Source organism: Biomphalaria glabrata, chromosome 1 (genome assembly GCF_947242115.1).
Source record: "Biomphalaria glabrata chromosome 1, xgBioGlab47.1, whole genome shotgun sequence".
Lineage (NCBI taxonomy): Eukaryota > Metazoa > Mollusca > Gastropoda > Planorbidae > Biomphalaria > Biomphalaria glabrata.
The window spans coordinates 2,071,896-2,094,158 of NC_074711.1; the positions used below are offsets into that span (position 1 = coordinate 2,071,896).

The following is a 22,263-nucleotide window of genomic DNA, read 5'->3' on the forward strand; positions in this document are numbered from 1 at the left end:
AAAAAAGCCCACAAAAGAGGCAAGATGGCCCATAAAAGAGGCACATAAAGCCCAAAAAAGAGGCAAAGAAAAGAGCTAAAAGACAATAGTCAACCCAATGATTGTCAAGAACGGTGTTAACCTTAATTAAAAACTATGAATTTATAATTGATGAACGCCAGCGGGTATATTACAATGAACAATGTTAATGATCATGAACTATATACAGTTTCTTATTAATCTTGACTGCTCAACAGTATTATATGGTCTGGACGCAGATGCGTTAACCTGTACTAAACGTAGCGAGTTTTAAGAGTTTGCTTTAAAACAACTCAGCATTTAATAGTGTTTAGAGCAGACTACCTTGTTCGTAGCATAGAATGTTGTCAGATGTGGGGTATAGTGTTGTCAGGTGTGGGGTATAGTGTTGTCAGGTGTGGGGTATAGAGTTGTCAGGTGTGTGGTATAGAGTTGTCAGGTGTGTGGTATAGAGTTGATTCAGGTGTGTGGTATAAATTAAGTTATGTGTGTGGTATAGAGTTAAGTCAAAGTGTGTGATATAGAGTTAAGTCAAAGAGTGTGGTATAGAGTTAAGTCAAAGTGTGTGGTATAGAGTTAAGTCTAGTGTGTGGTATAGAGTTAAGTCAGAGTGTGGTATAGAGTTAAGTCAAAGCGTGTGGTATAGAGTTAAGTCAAGTGTGTGGTATAGAGTTAAGTCAATGTGTGTGGTATAGAGTTAAGTCAAAGTGTGTGGTATAGAGTTAAGTCAAGTGTGTGGTATAGAGTTAAGTCAATTGTGTGGTATAGAGTTAAGTCAAAGTGTGTGGTATAGAGTTAAGTCAAAGTGTGTGGTATAGAGTTAAGTCAAGTGTGGGGCATACAGTTAAGTCAAGTGTGGGGCATACAATTAAGTCAAGTGTGGGGCATAGAAAAGGGGCGGGGAAGCATGGCAAAGAGCGGTATCAAATATTTTATTATCTTATATAGTTTACCCCCCCCCCCCCCCCCAAAAAAAATTAACAAAACATAACTATATAGATCTAATAACATTCAAATCTACAAACATATACATATCGCTAAAGGATTGATAAGATGGGTCCCAATATCAAGTAACAGTGGAAAAATCCTCCGTATTTGAATAGTAACAAAGTCAGACCTTTGATTCCAGTATGCTATGCATGTGACCTGTTGAGTCTCACACTGATTGGGTCAATGTGATTGTTTTTTCTCCTGTTCTATAAAGAGAAGTCCCTTTCATTCCGCATTGAGCCCATTCTCCTTCGCATGCTTATTTAGTTCTTTACATGACGAAAAATATATAAAACAAAAACTACTATATACAATATATTTGTCTAACAACAACAGATGATCACATTCAAATTAGTCACAGACTGTTTCAAAATGAGTAAATTAAAACATATAAGACTTTCCTACCTCAAACATACACTAGTACAAAGATTATGGCACATGTTTCCTAAAAATAAAAAAAAGATGGGCCGAATCGCAAAAATGTACATAGAGTCAACCATTACAAATCACGTGATGTATGTTGAATTACATGACAGAGAATATAAACAAGTAACTTGGTTAAATGTCTCGTCTTTTGTTTTATGTCCCAACCCTAAGGGGACTATACTCCATTGTATTAAAAGTTTGAGACGAATACTTATCAGGAATGCTTCAGTGTAAGGGAGAGCACTGAAGAATTTATCAGTAGAAAAAAACATTTTACTGGTTATTCCCCATAGTTAGAACCATTGGAAACGTGTTTTACACTTTCCAGTCTTTTTACCAAATATTTCACGTCATCAGATTGGTAAACGGCGTTAAGAAATTTATTTAAATATTCTTATGGCTGCTAGTCTTCATGTCCACGACTAAGGTCACCATTGTTGTCCACCAAGGGGATGAAGACTTGATTGGAAGTCTGGAGTTCCAACATTTCCTGAGGACAGAGAATGCGACATAAAAGCTGTATCCTATAAGTCTGTGTATTTATTACTAAATGTATACCTCAGCTTTTCTAGAGACCTCCATGGAACAATTTCATTTTACTTTATAAAGTCAAAGAAGTAAAACCAATTTTGTGTTAAATAACTTTTTGGTAACATCTGCAGAAGTGAGGAACATTACAGAGGGCCCACATCACCTAGCAGAGCTGCTAGGATTCGAACCCTGGACCATCGAGACGTCAATCCAAATAGTTTATGGGTTCGTTATAAAAGGCCTCAACACTGACCTGCGACGTCACAGCCTGTGGGCAGTTAGACCAATAACTCCTCGCCACGGCACAGGTCTGTATGTCACATTTCTGACATGGCAATCTATGGTCAGGGGAAACCAATACAGCTTTGTTACCACGTCATAGGTCAGAGTTCAGGCGTTCTATGACGACCCGTCTCGCCGCAGAGCGGAAAGTTGTGATACTTGTGCCCCATGTTATTGTTGGAGTAACTAGGTTTTTAATCAATTGCGTTATTTTATTTTTTCGCTGTTTCTTTTTTTTTTTTTTTTTTATTGTATCTCATTTTGAGCCACCTAACTCACTTCGCCTAGGGCCTCCGAGTTTTTAAAGCCGGCCATGGGCCATTTAAACACTCAGTTCCTTCCCGTGTTTAATGATATATTTTTTTTGACAAAAATTTCTGCATGTAACATAGGACTTAATGGACCTCATTCACCAATCGTAAACAAACAACATTTAGCCACGTGGTTCTCTATCTCTTCTATACAAATTACGCAATCCATAAAGGCTGTCACGTGATACGTTTTTTTTCCCATTGTTTTATCAATATTATCACGTGGTAACAATCAATGTTGTAATTATCAATGTAGTTTGTTTACGATTGGTGAATGAGGTCCATTGAATAACACTTACTGATGTATTCGCCTGGTCAAATACAGTCTTGCTCTTAGGACTCGTGAGGTCACGGGTAGTGTCCACCATCGAGTAGCCATCAATAAAGGTCGAAGACGTGTTACCAGTGTTCTTTCGCCTCTTGTCCGACATGATCCATTGCTCTTGCCACTTGCGCCGTAGGAGTGACCTCACCTGTGAAGTGGACAGGGTGTTAGTCACGTGTTGTGTGTCTTGGGAACAAAACGTCACTAGTGTGTCCAGACACAGGTTGAGACACAACATTTACGAGGTTGATCTAATTGGGTTTTCAACTCTATACATCCTAGTCTCACTCCCCTTCCACCATCTATTCCTGCACAGATAGAGAGAGAGAGAGAGAGAGAGAGAAGGAGATAGAGAGAGAGAAATAAAGAGAGAGAAAGAAATAGAGAAAAAGATAGAGAGGGGAAGAGAGAGAGAGAAAGAGAGAGAGAGAGAGATAAGGAGATAGAGAGAGAGAGAAATAAAGAGAGAGAAAGAAATAGAGAAAAAGATATAGAGAGGGGAAGAGAGAGAGAGATAGCAATAGATAAGGAGATAGAGAGAGAGAAATAAAGAGAGAGAAATAAATAGAGAAAAAGAGAGGGGAAGAGAGAGAGAGAGAGAGAGAGAGAAATAGAGAAAGAGAGAGAGCAATAGATAAGAAGATAGAGATGGAGAAAGAAAGAGAGAGAGAGAGAGATAAATAGATAGAAAGAGAAAGAAAGAAATAGAGAAAACGATAGAGAAATAAAGAGAGAAATAGATAAGGAGATAGAGAGAGAGAGAGAGAAAGAAAGAGAGAGAGAGAAGGAGATAGAGAGGGAGAAAAAGAAAAAAGAGAGAGAAAGAGAGATAGAGAGGTAGAGAAAGAAAGAGAGTTAGTGAGAGAGAAGGAGATAGAGAGAAAGAAAGAGAGCCTACCAACTGACTGACTTACCTCCCCGTTAAAGAAGCAGAAGATACAGGACAACATGGCACCCTGTGGATGGGCAATAAACAGCTTTGTTAATTAAAGAATCGAACTATCATCTGTCCATGATCATTAACCCATTTCATCGTTACATCTCCATAACAATAATTGTACTAACAATACTAATATGTCAGGTTCAAATTCAACTTATACACGCTTAACGGCCTTCTGAATAATCACGAAGTGTAAAATCAACGAAACTTTGGGAACCTAAGCTTGGAGATTAAAGCGGGTATGGAAGCTGTCTAAAATAACAAACATACTCTGTAGTTATATTAACTGAGAGGATAATGACAACTGACCTGGCAGATACCCTTAAGGCCCTTATCATCCCTAAGAAGATTGTCGTTTTCTGTGATTCTATTCTAAAATCCATCTACCCATGTCTTGAGCCACTTTCGAGTTAATTGGAAATGCCTAACAAGAACCAAGAAGGAGGAATAACATCCCTCCCCCCACCCAAAAAAAAAATAAATTATATGTGATGACAATGTTTCCTGTTATAAATTGTAGAGTTATTACTCTACTATTTGTACAATCGTTTTTTCCGAAACGTCACTATTTTCACGACAATTGTTCATTTCAAAGGTCAACCTTGTGAAAACAATTACATGCTTGTTACGTCATACGTGACTATAGCAACAAGGGAAGATAACTGATATTAACGGTAATGCTGCTTAGGATTATCGTTCTTGTATCTGGTTTGCAATTAGGGTCCAGGCAGTGGCGTACCAAGTGCGCCAGGTGTCGGGGGAAGCAAGTTTTTTTTTCTTGGCGTGCCCTCTACCTCGTTGCCTGTCAGAGGGCAGTACTGCTGCAGACCTGCCACATCACCAGGAAATTTTTCAGCGGACACTGTTAAAGGGAGACTACAATGAATTTTGTTTCCCGCTAACGAAGCTCAACCCTGGCAGTGCCAGAGAATTAATATTTGTTTTTTTTTACAAAATAATAATAATAATAATAATAACACATTATGGCAGGATGTCCAGCCCTATCAGAATCAGCCTACCTAGGTCGCCATAACCAAGTTGCAAAGTTAATACACCAACACCTGGCTTTGACGTACAAATTGATCGGTAAGGACACTCCCCCTTATTATAAATACTCTCCCCAAGAGGTTCTAGAGTCTACTGAACATTTGCTGTACTGGGACAGGCCTTTTCTGACCGACAAAACGGTAGATTTCAATCGCCCGGATCTGCTGTTCATCGATAAAAAAGAAAAAACCGCTACCATTATCGATATCGCCGTACCACTGTCTCATAATTTGAGAAAAACTGAGATAGAAAAACAAAGAAAATATGGGAACCTAGGCTTGGAGATTAAGCGTCTATGGAAATTGTCCAAAATAACAATATACCCCATTGTTATATCAACCGAGGGGATAATAACAACTGACCTCACAGACACCTTCAAGGCCCTTAGCATTCCTAGGAACATCTTCGTTGCCTGTCAGAGGGCGGTACTGCTGCAGACCTGCCACATCACCAGAAAATTCCTCAGTGAAAACTGTTAAAGGGACTACGATGAATTTTGTTTCTCTTTAGCGAAACTCGACCCTGGCAGCGCCAGAGAATGACTACTCGTTCATTTCTAACATAATAATAATAATAATAATAGCTTACTTATCATCTTTACTAGGCTTATCTTCAATGCTAAACACTAAGGATGAGTGCAGTTTATCAAGTGACCACGCTGACCCGGCTGTGACCTGCATATTTTGCAACTTCCAATGCAGACAAAACCATTGCTGCCTGAGGTGTATTCAAGTTTAAGTTTCATCGTCTGCACCTATCTTCTAATGTAAAGAGTAAAGTTCCCCTTTCAGACCTTGTGGTCTTTGGGGCAGATGATGTAAAGGTCGTCCGTTTCTGTGGCCTACGGTTAACGAGGGTGTCACGTGGCCAGCACAACGACCAACCGTCTTTACTTTTCCCAACTAAGGTCAGGTACCCATTACAGCTGGGTGGACTCAGAGGCGCCCAAAGATCCCGAATTAAAAAAATCCCAGTCTTCAACAGGATTCGAACCCAGGACACTCGGTTCGGAAGGCAAGCGCTTCACCGCTTAGCATCCGCGCCTCGTACATATGTTCTGCGAGGCCCTTATTTTGGATCTCAAATATCTGCCCGTGATCTTCGTTAGAGATCTTCAGCTTCTCTCTCATGAGCCATCTGCCGCCAGCTGCTTTCCTCCATGCCAGAGAGGGCAAAATGGCGCCTGAGTTGATCTTTATAGCACTTCCGGGGGTCACCCCTGTCCGAAAAGAATAGATCGGCTTTAGGCTGTGGTCACCCCCCACACCCCTTACCCCACGCGATATCAAATACTAAGTAATGCTGCTATACTGTCCGCACTAGCCCAGAGGTTCTCAACCTGTGGGTCGCAACCCCCTTGGGGGTCGATTGACGATTTGGATTGTTATTGTCTATTCTTTTATTGCTGTATCTGTGTGTGCCGGGGGGGGGGGGGTCGCTGCAGAGTGGGGGAATGTAAAAAGGGGTCGCCGAGCATAAAAGGTTGAGAACCGCTGCACTAGCCTCTTACAGAATATTGGTTATTAGTGAGGTAGCCTAGCCAGCGTATGCCCATTATGGAGCGAAAGCGCCTGTGTTATGTTGACTGATTGTAAAAAAATATGTCGGTATTGTCTGATATTATGCATAGCAACATATTGTTTACCTGTAATGACGTAATCAGAGACATGAAGTGCTGGTATATTTGGAAGTAAACAGTCCCATATTCCGGTCTAACTGGCATCAACAGAAATTGTAGACCGAACAGTGGCACTAGAATCAAAATGGCCTTGGCGGCCATCCTGCTGGCCAAAAGAAAGCAAGCGAACTTTAGATCAATCTTAAAATCGAACTTACCTAAACTACTTTTAAAACATCACACATTTTAACCATCACTATTTTCTCAGTATTTTATTTGAATCCTAATTTACAACTGACTAATAACAATAATTTAATTTACATTGCGCTGTTAGCAAACATAATGCAGGCTCAAGACGCTAGTGTAACTTAACAGACACAAACACGCGAGCTAAAATGACAAACTAAATCTAAAAAAAAGTTTTGAAAAGATAGGTCTTAATGTTCTTCTTGAATGTAGTGAATCATGTTGTCAGTCTGAGATCCATGGGGAGTGAGCTCCAATGGGGCGCAGTGTTCTCTAAGGTGCAAGGGCGTTTCTTTGTTGTAGATACGCCGATGACAAAGTGTGGCCCACCTTGTAGTCGATTCTTACATTCCCAGGAAGCCAAAGGCGTGTACGAAATGGAGCGATAGAAGAATCAAGTCTTGTCTTTCGAAGCAGGGCCGGCCCTAGCGAAACGGATTGCGCGGGGCCTGTCTGGGTAGGGATAAGCATAATGTCAAAATTATTTTTTTTTGAATTAGAAAATAGGCCTACTTTCGTCTTTGCAATAAATTTTGTTCAAATGAAAGCTCGCAATGCCACTTTTTATTTATTGGCACCCCAAAATGTCAATTTCGTCTCTTCTTCAGGAGATTTGAATAAATTCAAAAAAAGTTCAGGACTTTATCGTAAATTTTGCCTTTTCATTACATTTCCTGGAGGCCCTGGAAAATCAGGAGATCGCAAAAACCCTGTTATTTTATATACATTATAATGGTTTAATTTAATAATGTACACTTAGACTTAGCGCGGTGCCTATGAAAGCGCGGGGCCCACTGCGACCGCATAGGCTGCAGTGGCCTAAGGCCGGCCCTGTTTCGAAGGGATAGTCGCGAAGCGTTGTTATGAATTCGATGCAGCTTAGCAATTTGATATGTTAATTTAGACCTTACTGCAGTGACAATTGAAGAAAAGCTATTTAATATTTGTATATTATGGCAATAATGCTTGACTAGATTGACCTCGGAACACGCATAGGACGTAATCATCTTCTTTGCTGAAAAAAAAACACGTCACTTTCAATGCAGACAATACCGTTGCCGCCTGGGAAAGGGGGGGGGGGGGATCTAAATGTGGCCTCGAAGTGCAATGGTTATCAAATGTTGTATACATTTTATGCAAAGCTTTTATCAACTCACTCTGTCTGTCTGTCTGTCTGTCTGTTAAAAAGTTTGTATAAGTTATTTTTCCCACACCAATTCTCTGATCAAGTTGAAACATTGCGCAGCCATAGGCGTAGACATAAAAAAAAAAGGGTTAAGAAACAAAAATACAATATAATATTATTGGTTATTAATTTTTTTCTTTGATACCAACAAAGGAAACTAATCCTCCAGTATTAACAGACGATATAGTTAACTAATCGGTTTTGTCGCTTCAAATAACTGTACACGTAGTTTTAAGTTGAAACTGGAAACAATTGGGTTTTTTTTCTACACAGCAAAAACAAAAATCACTTAAAAAATTAACCAGTTAGTCAATCAGTTCTTGGTTAAGTAACTACTTTGTTTGGAATGGGAAAAGGGAAATAACTTCAACATTCCTGTGTTATATAGTTGTAAGTGCGGAGTTCTACACTTTAAATAAGCTTTTTTTTTTTTTTTTTTCACAAAGGATTTAAAAAATATTTTGCTTGCTTTCGTAAACTTTATCTGCGCAAGGGGAGAGTACTGACAGTTGTGTGGACGACTTTTCGACTATTGGTCACGGCTCAGGCTTTCATCTTTGTTACTGTTTGAACCACAATGGACCTGCGACAGAAGGTAACTAACAAAATACGAAATCTGTATCTTATTCTAGCAGCGTACAAGAAAGTCTTGTTCATAACGCGCTGGTTGTGAGTGTGTATGTATTTCGTGTGTGAATGTTGTTCGTATTAATAATAATAATAATAATAATAATAATAATCTTTATTATCCGTAAGGAAATTTGTCTTACAATTTGTGCATTACACCAAACAAAAAACATTATAACTATAAGAAACCAAAGTGTACATTCACACCAGACTCACTCATAATTTACATGTGACAAAGTTTATACCAGATTGTTCTTATTTAATGATTTGATTGCCAGGGGAACAAAAGAGTGTTTGTGTCTGTTTGTCTTTGCTATCGGTGTCTTGTATCTCTTTTGTGATGGTAAAATCACAAAATCCTGACACAAAGGGTGATTCTTTATTTCGAGGATCTTGTCAGCTTTTTTAGAGATGTTTGTCTCAAACAACTGCCCAAATGGGGTTTGTTTTTTGCCAATGATTTTGCCAGCAGCATTTAGGATTCTATTAAGTTTATTTTTATTTGCATCTATTGCATTGGCCTCCTTCAGTCGTAGAACGACTATGGTTCATCTCGAACACTTTTTTTCATATGGCTGTGGAGCCCTATTTTGGAGAGACACTCCCGTCCACATATACTGCAGGTCAAGGTGGCTTTCGCCTTGGTGATAGAGAAGCCGGCCATTTTTTTGTATAGCACGCTTTTTCTTCAAGATTCGAGGCCCATGTTTTCTCGCTGTCTATAGCTTTCTTGGTCACCGTCTCTCTCCAACTAGTGCGGTCTAAGGCTATGTCTTCCCAATGGTCAGTATCAATGTTTACTGATTTTAAATCCCGTTTTATCACATCCACGTAACGGAAGTGGGGGCGACCTGGTTTTTCTTGAGCCAGACGCGAGTTACCCGTACAGAATGCTTTTGGGAAGAAATCTTATTCATAAAGCGCTGGTTGTGAGTGTGTGTGTGTGTTTCGTGTGTGAATGTTTTTCGTATTTGCATCTATATTGTTATTGTTATAGTTATAGATCAATTTTAGTCAACTTTTTGTTATAATTAATCAAAATTATCCTTTATCTTATGTTATCTTACAATGTTTTCTATTTAAGGAATTTTTTGTGCTGAAATAAAAAAAAAAAGCAAAAATAAAAGTTACATCTAATTAGTTTAATACCGGGTTTGAAATTGTTCTACAGATTGGGTCTCCGTGGCTGCTGACACCATGTCTATGGCAGCGTTTTATTTTTGTTTGTGTGTCATGTAATTACCTGCTTTGGCTTGCGTCCGGGATTTGACGCAATTTGGTCAGCAGCAGCCAAATGATGTTGATCAATAGACAAGTGTTCACCTGTAAATGTTTAACACAGATATTATGGGATATCAACACAGATATTATGGGATATCAACACAGATATTATGGGATATCAACACAGATATTATGGGATATCAACACAGATATTATGGGATATCAACAGGCACACACAGTCTCTCACTCACATTCACAAAATAGTCTTTGTGGATATTCATTGAAACATCTTTTCTAAGTCATAGAAACTGAATCGTAACAAGTACTGCTACAAATACCTTATAAAGCAAAGTAAAGATAGGGATTCTCTTTAAATGCTACTGCTTCTATCTAAAACAAAATACTCTCTAAACAAAATAGTCTCTAAACAAAATAGTCTCTAAACAAAATAGCTAAACAAAATAGCTAAACAAAATAGTATCTAAACAAAATAGCCTCTAAACAAAAGACTCTCTACACAAAATAGTCTCTAAACAAAATAGTCTCAAAAACAAAATAGCCTCTAAACAAAAGACTCTCCACACAAAATACTCTCTAAACAAAATAGCCTCTAAACAAAATAGCCTCTAAACAAAAGACTCTCTACACAAAATACTCTCTAAATAAAATAGTCTCTAAACAAAAGACTCTCTACACAAAATACTCTCTAAATAAAATAGTCTCTAAACAAAAGACTCTCTACACAAAATACTCTCTAAATAAAATAGTCTCTAAACAAAATAGCCTCTAAACAAAAGACTATCCACACAAAATAGTCTCTAAACAAAATAGTCTCTAAACAAAATACCCTCTAAACAAAAGACTATCTACACAAAATACTCTCTAAACAAAATAGTCTCTAAACAAAATAGCCTCTAAACAAAAGACTCTCCACACAAAATACTCTCTAAATAAAATAGTCTCCAAACAAAGGGGGTGCGCACTCTATCTCGTCTGAATTTTGCGACAGCATGGCGCAAATAATTAGGGGCCGGATCTACCTCTAGGCTACACAGGCTATAGCTTGGTACTCCCTTAGAAATAATTACAATTGACTCATACTATTAGACTGGACTTTGAAATACGGCACCAAAGGCCCATATCTCACTCAAACAAGTCTAAGCACGGCACTGCTTACAATCGTAGTGTTCAATAGAAACTATCACGCCGATTCTATTGTGCACTGCGGGAGAAAGTTTAGAGGGGCCCGGATACGAACGTGTCAAGTGCTGAATGCGGGACGTAGTTTTGGCATCAAAGATTTAAACATTTTTTTTTGGTATATATTTATATAAATGTAAAGCTCTAGAAGAGACCTTTTTTTTTTTTACAGGCTGATGACGAAATATGTGAGATTTTGAAAGCTCTTACACAAGGGTTCGACATTCTTTAGTTTAGGAAAAAATACATCAGTTGGTAGTTAGTGGTTTCCACTCTAGTTGAGAACTGTCAAACAACAAAATGACTTTTGTGTTTACACTTGAGTACTACACAAATTCATATAGTCAGTTTAGTTAACCTATGACCCGTGACGCTGTGCTATCCAGGCTCAGGAAGCTGGTAACATACAGAATAATTATGGTCTAAGGCCTAAGGGATATAACTAAGTTTATTTTAAGTGAAAAAACAAAGCAAAGAGTTATCTGTATTCAGGATTAGTTAGTATAGTGAGGAAGAACACGACAAGCCCTTCAACAACGACAGGTTCACACACACACATCATCCACTGAAAAATGATTCACATAACAACTAGTTCACATGACAAATGGTTCATATGACAAATTGTTCTTATCTTATCTTATATAATACAGACGTTACTTCAAAAAAGAAGATGATTACGTCCTACGCGTCATGCATTTAGTCATGCATATTAACCAATGACTTAAATTCTGTGACTTGGCAGAATTTAAGTCATTGGTTAATATGCATGACTGACTGCATGACGCGTAGGACGTAATCATCTTCTTTTTTTGAAGTAACGTCTGTATTATATAAGATATATAAGAAATGCCTGAAATTATAAACAAGTTTACAACGTCTGTACTTGAGTGTACTGTCAGTGGGTTACCTTGAGGGGGGAGATAAGCTGGAAAAAAAAATTAAGAGGAGGGGAAGACCCCCGGAGAGGGAGAAAACTGATGAGACTTTGTTTACATTTCTGGTTTGATAAATGTCTTCCCATCATCCAGCCAGAAAGTACAAAAAAAAAACAAAAAAAAAACAATGAGGCCTATTTTAACAAAGCTTGTAATGTATCAACTCGCTATGTCTGTCTATCTGTCTGTATGTCTGTCTGTATGTCTGTCAGTCTTTCTTTCATGTCAGTCTGTCAGTCAGTGAGTCTGTCTGTCAGTCTGTCTGTCCGTCTGGTCAAAACTGTGTCTACATTATTTTATTGTATTGTATCAACTCGCTATGTCTGTCTATCTGTCTGTATGTCTGTCTGTATGTCAGTCAGTCCTTCTTTCATGTCTGTCTGTCAGTCAGTGAGTCTGTCTGTCAGTCTGTCTGTCCGTCTGGTCAAAACTGTGTCTACATTATTTCTTCCCACCCATTCTCGGATCAACTTGAAACTTTGCACAATTATCTTTTGGCGTGGACAAGACCTGAAACAATTTTTAAAAAAATGTCCAATGACTCAATTAACTACTGGTAATTAATTATTTGAATTTGATACCAACAAGAGAAATTAATCCTACAGTATTCACTGATATGGTTAAACGTATGGGTTAGGTCCCCTTAAATAAGTGTTAACGCTATTTCTCCGAATCACATTCTCCGATCAAGTTGATACTTTAAAAAAAAAATTTTTTTATTGTACCTAAAAGAACATGAATAAATTTTTTAAAAAAATGAGGCAATTGGTCAATTAATTATTGGTAATTAATTATAGTGTCTGATATCATTTAAGGGGAATAACTTCTACATTATTAATAGATATTGATGTAAGGACGGAGTTCTGCACTTAGATAAGTTTTGCTTAAAAAAAAAACGTAACAAAACTTCATGGAACATGGACGCTGAGTAGCTGATCTCAAAAATGGCTCTAGGACTAAGACTAAGACTAAGACTAAGACTGAGACTGAGACTGAGACTGAGACTAAGACTAAGACTGCTTTATTGATCCTTACGTGAAATTTGTTGTGATTTCAAGGACTCTTTTCTCATATAAAGACAACACAACAGAAAAATACACACAAATAATACAAACAACATAAAGAGTTCATTCAGCGACTACACACAGGTATCTTGGTGCATTTCATGTTCCCTGATCAATGAGTGGTGGTGATAGAGTCGGGCCGAGTGAGGTACAATAAAAGTAAATTTAGCTTGATTACTAGACTTGGCATGGCATAACTTAGATCTAGATCCACCATCGGTTTTGAAAGGAGTATCACGTCCTTGAAATGACTATCGCTTTCGGAAATTTCCAAATGCAAGTCTTTTCTGGCTGGAGAGTGTGATAGGCCCAACTGGCCCTTATTGGCCTAAATTAATGTTCAGGAAAACTTTGCGCATCGTCTAGATCTAAATGCTTAGCATTGGACTAAGATAAAGTGTACTAGATCTATACATTCGCTTGGCCAGGATTTTCTTTCTCGGGGAGAGAAAGGGGGGTGGGGTAGAAACAAACATTCATTAATTTTTTTTTTTTTTTGTAGAGAAAAACAGTCGCTTGCATAAAAGCAGGCGCGTAGCTAGGAAGTTTCCATCATTTGGAGGCCCGAGGGCTTGACCTCTTTGAGCCCCCCCCCCCTTTACATTTTGCGTAATATTTAATATTTAAATTTAAAAAAAAATCATTTGGCCCCCCTCACTTGAGGGCCCGGGGGATTTTTTAATTCTCCCCCCCCCCCGTTCCCCCACCCTAGCTACCCCACTGCATAAAGAAGGTATTATATTTTTTAAAAAATATTTTTTTTAAAAACTAAATAGTTAAAGAGTTTAGTATTCTATGCGTACACAAAGTCTCAACAGGATGATGCACTGTGCGTGTAATCCTGAAGAACATTTAAGTTACTTCCCTTAGTTAACAACGCTACAAAAGAGTTTGTTTTGTAGTGTTGAATGGGGGAGATAACAAAATGTTCTCAGCAATGACACGAGTTGTCTTACCGCTGTGGTGACGTAGATTGGAACACTTATAATGTTCATCATAATATCCTCCTTGCTCCAGCAGCTGAAAAAAAAAAAAAAAAAAGATGCTCATTAGAATAGGGCAATGTCTTTAGGACATTTGTTGAAGTTTTTTCATATGCACGGACAATACGATTGCCATGTACATACGCAAGAAATAAGGAAAGTATTTTTCTTCATCTTCTTCTTAAACTGTCTGGTAGAGTTCAGCCTTCGGCTCTTGGAGCTCTAGGCCCAGCAAAAGTGAACAAGAGCTCCCTCTCACCGGCCTGTATGAAAACGGTTGACACTGTTTTGTCTGACGGGTGGGTCGGACTCGCGGCAAGAGGCCGCGTCTAATTCTACTAAGACCCCCCGCCATTTTTCTTTTCTATACCAGGCTAACCGTGCGGGACACGCCATTTATTATGTAACGGCACCTTGAGGAACAGCGTCTGGATTGTGACAAGGTTGTGGGAGCTTTTTTACAACTCCTCGCAGTGCGATGAGGATGCTCTCGCACCCCCTTAGGCACCCCCACGGGAGTCTTGTTTTGCTACCCTTTAGCCTAATCGTTTCCTCCTACGATCGTTTCCACCCGGGCGTCACTAGGATTCAGGGTAGCCTGCCCGGGAAAGTATATTTAACTAACAATACATTAATAATGATTCTAGCATTTGAGTAATAGGACTTGCCAGTGTACGAGAGTTTTCCAAAAAGATTTGGTCGTGCAGATATTTTATGACGAAATATTTTCCCTATCAGTGATTCTCAAGTTGTATTTAAACTACGGCAGCGTGATGGCTGAGTGTTAAAGCTCTTGGTCTTTGAACCAAGGTGTATTGCGATCGACTCACTGTGAATTATGGGATTTCGGATTTAAGGATTTTAGGGCGCCTTTAAGTCCATCCCATTCTAATGGGTACCTGATTGTAAAAGCGTTTGGCTTCTGAACCGGGGGTCCTGGGTTCGAATCCTGGTGAAGACTTGGATTTTTTATTTCGGGATTTTCGGGAGCCTCTAAGTCCACCCAACTCTAACGGTTATCTGAAATTTTTTGGGGAAAAGTAAATGCGGTTGGTTGTTTTGCTGGCCACATGACACCTTCGTTATACGTAGGCAACAGAAACAGATGACCTTTACATCATCTGCCCTATAGATCACAAAGTCTGAAAGGGTCACAATACTTTTACTTTTACCTAACATTAGTTTGGAAAGAGTAAAGGGTGGTTGGTCGTTGTGCTGGTCACGTGACACCCTCGTTAACCGTGGGCCTTTGCATCATCAGTCCTAAAGATTGCCAGGTCTGAAAGGGGAACTTAACTCAAACTTTCACCCATTAACTGGTTTCCCTTTCAAATAATGAACTCTGACATGGCCGGGAAACAGAAGCCACACCTTGACCTCTTAAGCTTATAAGTGGCCCGGGCATGCTACCCTGCCTCATAGTGGCGCCCGGGTGGAAACGATTGTAGGAGGAAACAATTAGGCTAAAAGGTAGCAAAACAAGACTCCCGTGGGGGTGCCTAAGGTGGGTGCGAGAGCATCCTCATTGCACTGCACGGAGTTGCAAAAAAATCTCCCACAACCTTGTCACAATTCAGGCGCCGTTCCTCAAGGGAGCCGTTACATAATGGGCGTGTCCTGCACGGTTAGCCTGATATAGAAAAGGAAAATGGCAGGGTTCCGGTGCACGCGGTCTCCGGCCGCGAGCCTGATATCCCGCCAGACAGAACAGTGTACACTGTTCTCATTCAAGCCGGTTAAAGGGAGCTCTTGTTCACTTTTGCTGGCCTGGAGTTCCAAGAGCCGAAGGCTCAACTCTCCTTGACAGTTTCTAGAAGAAGAAGAAGAAGAAGAAGAAGAAGAAGAAGAAGAAAGAAAAAGAAGAAGAAGAAGAAGAAGAAAGAAGAAGAAGAAAGAAGAAGAAGAAGAAAGAAGAAGAAGAAGAAGAAAGAAGAAGAAGAAGAAGAAAGAAGAAGGAGAAGAAGAAGAAGAAGAAGAAGAGGCTTATAAGTGGACTTACTGGGCTCTTCTCTCCTCGTCCACTCCTCGAGCTAAAGCGTAACTAATTACGATGACAAACGGCAGACCTGAGAACAAAATATATACAAGAAATATCTGGACCTGACAATATAATATAATATAATATAACTTGTGGCGTTAGACTTATGACGTGTCAACGAGACATTGGTCTAAGTTGCCCACAGGTTACGACGTCGTAAGTCCAATTTTTTTTTTTATTTTTTAAGGATACCTCAGCTTTTTTGTAGCTTTTTACGTCAGTTGTCGAGCAGTTTGCATCCCAGGAATCCTTAGGCTTTTGCCTCTTTTTTTTAGGTTATTGGCCTCTTTTTTGGGCTTTTTTATTTTTTCAAATTTTTTTTTTATTTTTTCAAATAATTATTTATTTTTTTTTAATGAGAAAATGTACAAATTAATTCAGTGTGAGTTTATATTTATAGTATTTCACTCTCTATAGTATTTAAACAAAAACTACTCTTTACAAATCTGACATTAAACCAAAAATTGGTGAAGTAACATAGTAATAAATTGATTAAAAGAAATTCCACGATATCTTATTATTGTGGAACAATTGGAAACCCAACTCTCTTTATAGATGTCCAACTTTTCATTACTCTCAGTAAGCAAGACGTAATTGAGCTTCCATCTTCATGTATTTTACATTTATTCAGATTATCTCCCTTGCCACAGAACTCTCTAGCCACATCTCGAGTTATTAATTAACTCTCTGACACCTTCCCATCCCAACCACCTTTATCTGTAAGGTAAACAAAGAGGAGGCCACTGCGATCTGCACTGCACATAGTAAATAAATATTTGTGTCCTTCCTTATTTTTCACGCGATTTATCCAGGCTTATCTTCACCTGACGCACTCCTGCGAGTTCAAGCAGCCTTTTAATTTGTGAAGATTTGATTGGCTGAATGGTAAAAGCGTGATGTCATGTGACGTCTTTGAAAGGAAGGGAAATGTTTTACTTTAAGGGGCAGAGGTGAACATATTTTTAAAATACTTTTTTTTTATTTAAGAACTCTCACGGAATGAGCCAATGTAAATGTTGCGATGTTTTTCATGTCTAATTTTGTGACCATCTTATATTTATGACGGCGCTTACTATACAATGATCGCTTTTTTTTTCATTTTTATGTGTGCAATGTCAGAAACAGAATAGCTTGCCGGGGAAATGTATAATGACTAACTCTCGAAATTCAAAATCCCAATCTTCACGGAAATTCGAACCCAGGACCTCAGGTTCGGAAGTCAAGCGCTTAACCACTCGACCACCGCGCCCCTTTACTTCAAATATATAAGTACTTAAAGACTTATTAAGACTTATGGACCTGCTACAGCTCAAGGACTTCAGAAGGTCAAGGACGCACAACAACTGGCCAGACTAGCTCACTCCCCCCCCCCCCCCCCAATTTATACCTTTTTAAATCGTCTTCTCTTAAATCCTAGACATTTTTGATCCAAATATTTATCTTATCTTATCTTATCTTATCTTATCAACTTAGAGAAATTGATGTATGAAACGTTTTTTTTTCCTAACCGCTTCCTCTGATTGGCTAATTATAATTAACACGGACAGATACAAAGATAGATAGATAGATAGATAGATAGATAGATAGATAGATAGATAGATAGATAGATAAATAGATAGATAGATAGATAGATAGATAGATAGATAAATAGATAGATAGATAGATAAATAGATAGATAGATAGATAGATAGATAAATAGATAGATAGATAGATAGATAGATATATAGATAGATAGATAGATAGATAGATAGATAGATAGATAGATTAGATTAGATAGATAGATAGATTAGATTAGATAGATAGATAGATAGATAGATAGATAGATAGATAGATAGATAAATAGATAGATTTGGTTAGGAAAAAAGCACTATAACTTAAGATCTATCGACATATAGATAAATAGATGCAAACTAAAAGAACAGATGGGGAAGGACTGCCTTATCACAAGTAACCCCACGACACCAAAACTGATATGGTTTGACCCTCCCAGTTGACAGAAAGACAATATCTGATCACCAGAAATAAAGCTTAGTAACAGAATAACCAGTTTTAAAATTTGTATTTCCAAAATAGCAAAATGTGTTGTATTTTTAGCGGCCCCCGAAAGGGGAAAAGATGCTATTAGTTTTGTGTGGTTTGTCTGTCCGTCCGTCCGTCCCGTTTAGATCTCGTAAACTAGAAACGATATTGAAAATCCGGCATCTAGATATTTTCAACCATTCAATTAACTGATGCAAAGGCTACGGTTTTCTTTTCTGAAAGCAAAAAATTTAATTTTAAACTATGCAAGCAACTTTTAAAATAATAATACACCAGATTTACAACTATTCACTATTAATAGTAACAAACACGGCAGGCTGTTTAGTAGGGGAGATAAACATTAACCATATTTTAACACATTTTTGCAAACGGTTTTGGATTTTTTGTCAACTAAAGGAATTTTTTTTCTTACGGAAATTTTTTTTTCTTGAGGGTTTGAATAAGTGATTAACAATTTAGAAAACAATTAGATCAAGTAGATAATCATTATTTGACAGTTAGGCCAGGTTCACATCTAACTTCACCTTCACTTTCTGCTGGACCGTTGGGGTACCACATAAGATAGGTCAACCTTATTTCTCCATTCTTCTCAGTAATGTACCCTTGTTAGAATGTCATTCTGATATTCTTTCTGAAAATATTGAAACCTGCCTTTTTACCTGCCTGGGTGGACCACTTCGGGGGTCCGATTTTGAGTTTTTGAGATGACTAATATATCCCACTATAACATATGTCAATGACAATTTACCCTTAACCAGTAGCTATAAGTTATTTACAGCTTACCACTGACAGAAGGTTTAACCCTTAAAATGCTGAGCTGTTTTAATTACAATTGTGTGGTTTAGAGGCTAAACTTCCACACGCGTTTTAAGGGTTAATCATGCAATGGCTTACCCCAGCCACAAGCGATGAGACACTTGATCAAAACCTTTCCGGTCCTCAGAGCCCTGACCAGTATGAAGTGCAGGTAGAGGCCTTCACAGAACATCCAGGCAAAGTTGGTCAGTACAAAGTAGTGGGCCACCACATGGAGGACCTGACACCACATCTGGAGGACATAAGACAGGACTTTAGCGAGGCACCATAGATCAAAAGCCAACACAACACAGCTTATCTAATAGGAAGAACTCCACGTTTACAGTCACACGGGGACATTCAGTTTATCTACATTTGTACAGAGTTTTTGTCAACCTTCCACAATTATTCACTACCACAGACAAGAGGATTATTAAAAGAATTAACCTATTTTTAAATTAACTACTGGTAACTCATTATTTTGTTTGATGTCAGCAAGGGAAATTAATCCTTCATTATTCACAAATATGGTTAAAAATGTAAAGGCTTCGTCCCCTTATAAATCTGTTCTCATTTTTCTCCCACACACCGGTTCTAGGATCAAGTTTAAAATAAAATAAAAAAAATAAAATTTTCATGGTACCTAACGAATTGTGGATCGACTCTAAAAAAATGAATCAATTAGTCAAATGATTATTGATAATTAAGGATTTTAATTTAAAGAAGGGAAATAACTCCTACATTATTGAGATAAATAGTTCTAAGTGTGGAGTTCTTCCCCTTAGATAACTTTAAAAAAAAATGGATTTGTTTATTTTTTGCTTGTTGTTAATTGCGTTCTGAATCGTATCGTCACACAAGGATATACCCAGACATCCAGAAACTTTGTTTTATGCATGGTTTGATTAAATGAAATGACAGTAGCAGAAATGAAATTATACTTCCGGTTTTTCGCAAAGCAGACGAGAAAATATTAGTCTGGTCACGTGTTCCTATTGATCTCTCCCTGAGGCTACATGTCACACAATCTGTCACAGAGTGATAAAGTCTTTTGAAAGTGGCATGGGTAGGTTCGGTCAGTTGCATATAGAAGGTGAAAGTATGTACGTATGACCACCAGTTATCGGATGACCGGAAGTACGAGAACAAGCATTATCTTTTTTAAAAGAAAACAACTTTTGTTGTTACTTGTTTTTTAGAACATGTTAATAATTGATTATCGTAACATTACAACATGAGATCCATTGCGTGTAAACCAGTATAGACTGAAAGTACTTCGACTAAAAGCTTACTAAGAGACTCTGATTGTGTGGATAAGACTTTAAACAACTCAAAAACGTTCCAGTAAGGACTTTGTTTGTCGGAGCTGTGCCATCCAAGAACAGTAATTGATACTGGCACGTAGTGAAGCAATCAGCAGAATAGTCCTCTAAGTTACTTCCCTTTGTAAGATTTGGCCTTTGGGTAGCACGCACTGTCACACAATTGAATAGATGGCTTTACACAAGATCATAGAAACACTTGAAACAAACAAAAAACAATCTCAATTAACTTTAGTATCTTAAACATCAACATACACAACGAACTATCACACACTAACAGACTATCACACACTAACATACTATCACACACTAACAGACTATCACACACCAACAGACTAGAACTCACCAACAGACTATCACACACTAACAGACTATCACACACTAACATACCATCACACACTAACAGACTATCACACACCAACAGACTATAACACACCAACAGACTATCACACACTAACAGACTATCACACACTAACATACCATCACACACTAACAGACTATCTCACACCAACAGACTATAACACACCAACAGACTATAGCACACCAACAGACTATCACACACAAACAGACTATCACACACCAACAGACTATCACACACTAACAGACTATCACACACCAACAGACTATCACACACCAACAGACTATCACACACTAACAGACTATAACACGCCAACAGACTATCACACACCAACAGACTATCACACACCAACAGACTATCACACACCAACAGACTATCACACACTAACAGACTATCACACACTAACAGACTATAACACGCCAACAGACTATCACACACTAACAGACTATCACACACCAACAGAATATCACACACTAACAGACTATCATACACCAACAGACTATCACACACAAACAGACTATAACACACCAACAGACTATCACACACTAACAGACTATAACACGCCAACAGACTATCACACACTAACAGACTATCACACACCAACAGACTATCACACACAAACAGACTATAACACACCAACAGACTATCACACACCAACAGACTATCACACACCAACAGACTATCACACACTAACAGACTATCACACACCAACAGACTATCACACACCAACAGACTATCACACACTAACAGACTATAACACGCCAACAGACTATCACACACTAACAGACTATCACACACCAACAGACTATCACACACCAACAGACTATCACACACTAACAGACTATCACACACTAACAGACTATAACACGCCAACAGACTATCACACACTAACAGACTATCACACACCAACAGAATATCACACACTAACAGACTATCACACACCAACAGACTATCACACACAAACAGACTATAACACACCAACAGACTATCACACACTAACAGACTATAACACGCCAACAGACTATCACACACTAACAGACTATCACACACCAACAGACTATCACACACAAACAGACTATCACACACCAACAGACTATCACACACAAACAGACTATAACACACCCAACAGACTATCACACACCAACAGACAATCACACATAAACATACTTTAACACACCAACATACTATAACATACTAACAGACTATCACACACCAACAGACTATCACACACTAACAGACTACAAGACACCAACAGACTATCACACACCAACAGACTATCGCACACTAACAGACTATCTCACACCAACAGACTATCACACACAAACAGACTATCACACACAAACAGACTATCTCACACCAACAGACTATCTCACACCAACAGACTATCACACACAAACAGACTATAACACACTAACATTCTATAACACGCCAAAATACTACAACAGACTATCACACACTAACAGACTAATACACACCAACAAACTATGACACAAATCATTGCACAAAGTTTTAACTTGATCCGAGAAAGGGCGTGCGAGAAATAACATGTTCAAACCTTTTACCAGACAGACAGACAGACAGACAGACAACGTGAGTTGATATAAGCTTTGAAAAAACAATCGCACACCCCGCCACACTTTCACGCACAGAAAATCATGTACCCAAGTGTTATTTTTACATCTAACTTAAACGTCTCTCTTTCTCACATCCTTGAATATATTTAAGAAATTCCAAAGTGCAGTCTTTATAAATCTATTTAA

General features: G+C 38.3%; 1 protein-coding gene across 3 annotated transcripts in view; it reads right to left on the bottom strand.

Annotated features, from left to right (window-relative positions):
• Positions 1-973: 973 nt before the first annotated feature.
• Positions 974-22,263, bottom strand: part of LOC106074231 (calcitonin gene-related peptide type 1 receptor-like) — a 165,984-nt gene continuing 144,694 nt past the window's right edge. For 2 of the 3 annotated variants that reach the window (XM_056003626.1, XM_056003563.1), the window contains exons 7-14: positions 18,923-19,076; positions 15,950-16,016; positions 13,924-13,987; positions 9,791-9,870; positions 6,516-6,654; positions 3,798-3,839; positions 2,858-3,031; positions 974-1,924 (exon numbers count right to left, since the gene is read on the bottom strand). In XM_056003626.1, coding sequence (XP_055859601.1) covers positions 1,838-1,924; positions 2,858-3,031; positions 3,798-3,839; positions 6,516-6,654; positions 9,791-9,870; positions 13,924-13,987; positions 15,950-16,016; positions 18,923-19,076 — 807 coding nt within the window. In that variant the 3' untranslated portion in view covers positions 974-1,837. The remainder of the gene's footprint in view (positions 1,925-2,857; positions 3,032-3,797; positions 3,840-6,515; positions 6,655-9,790; positions 9,871-13,923; positions 13,988-15,949; positions 16,017-18,922; positions 19,077-22,263) is intronic. The other variant, XM_056003687.1, reaches the window with a different exon arrangement.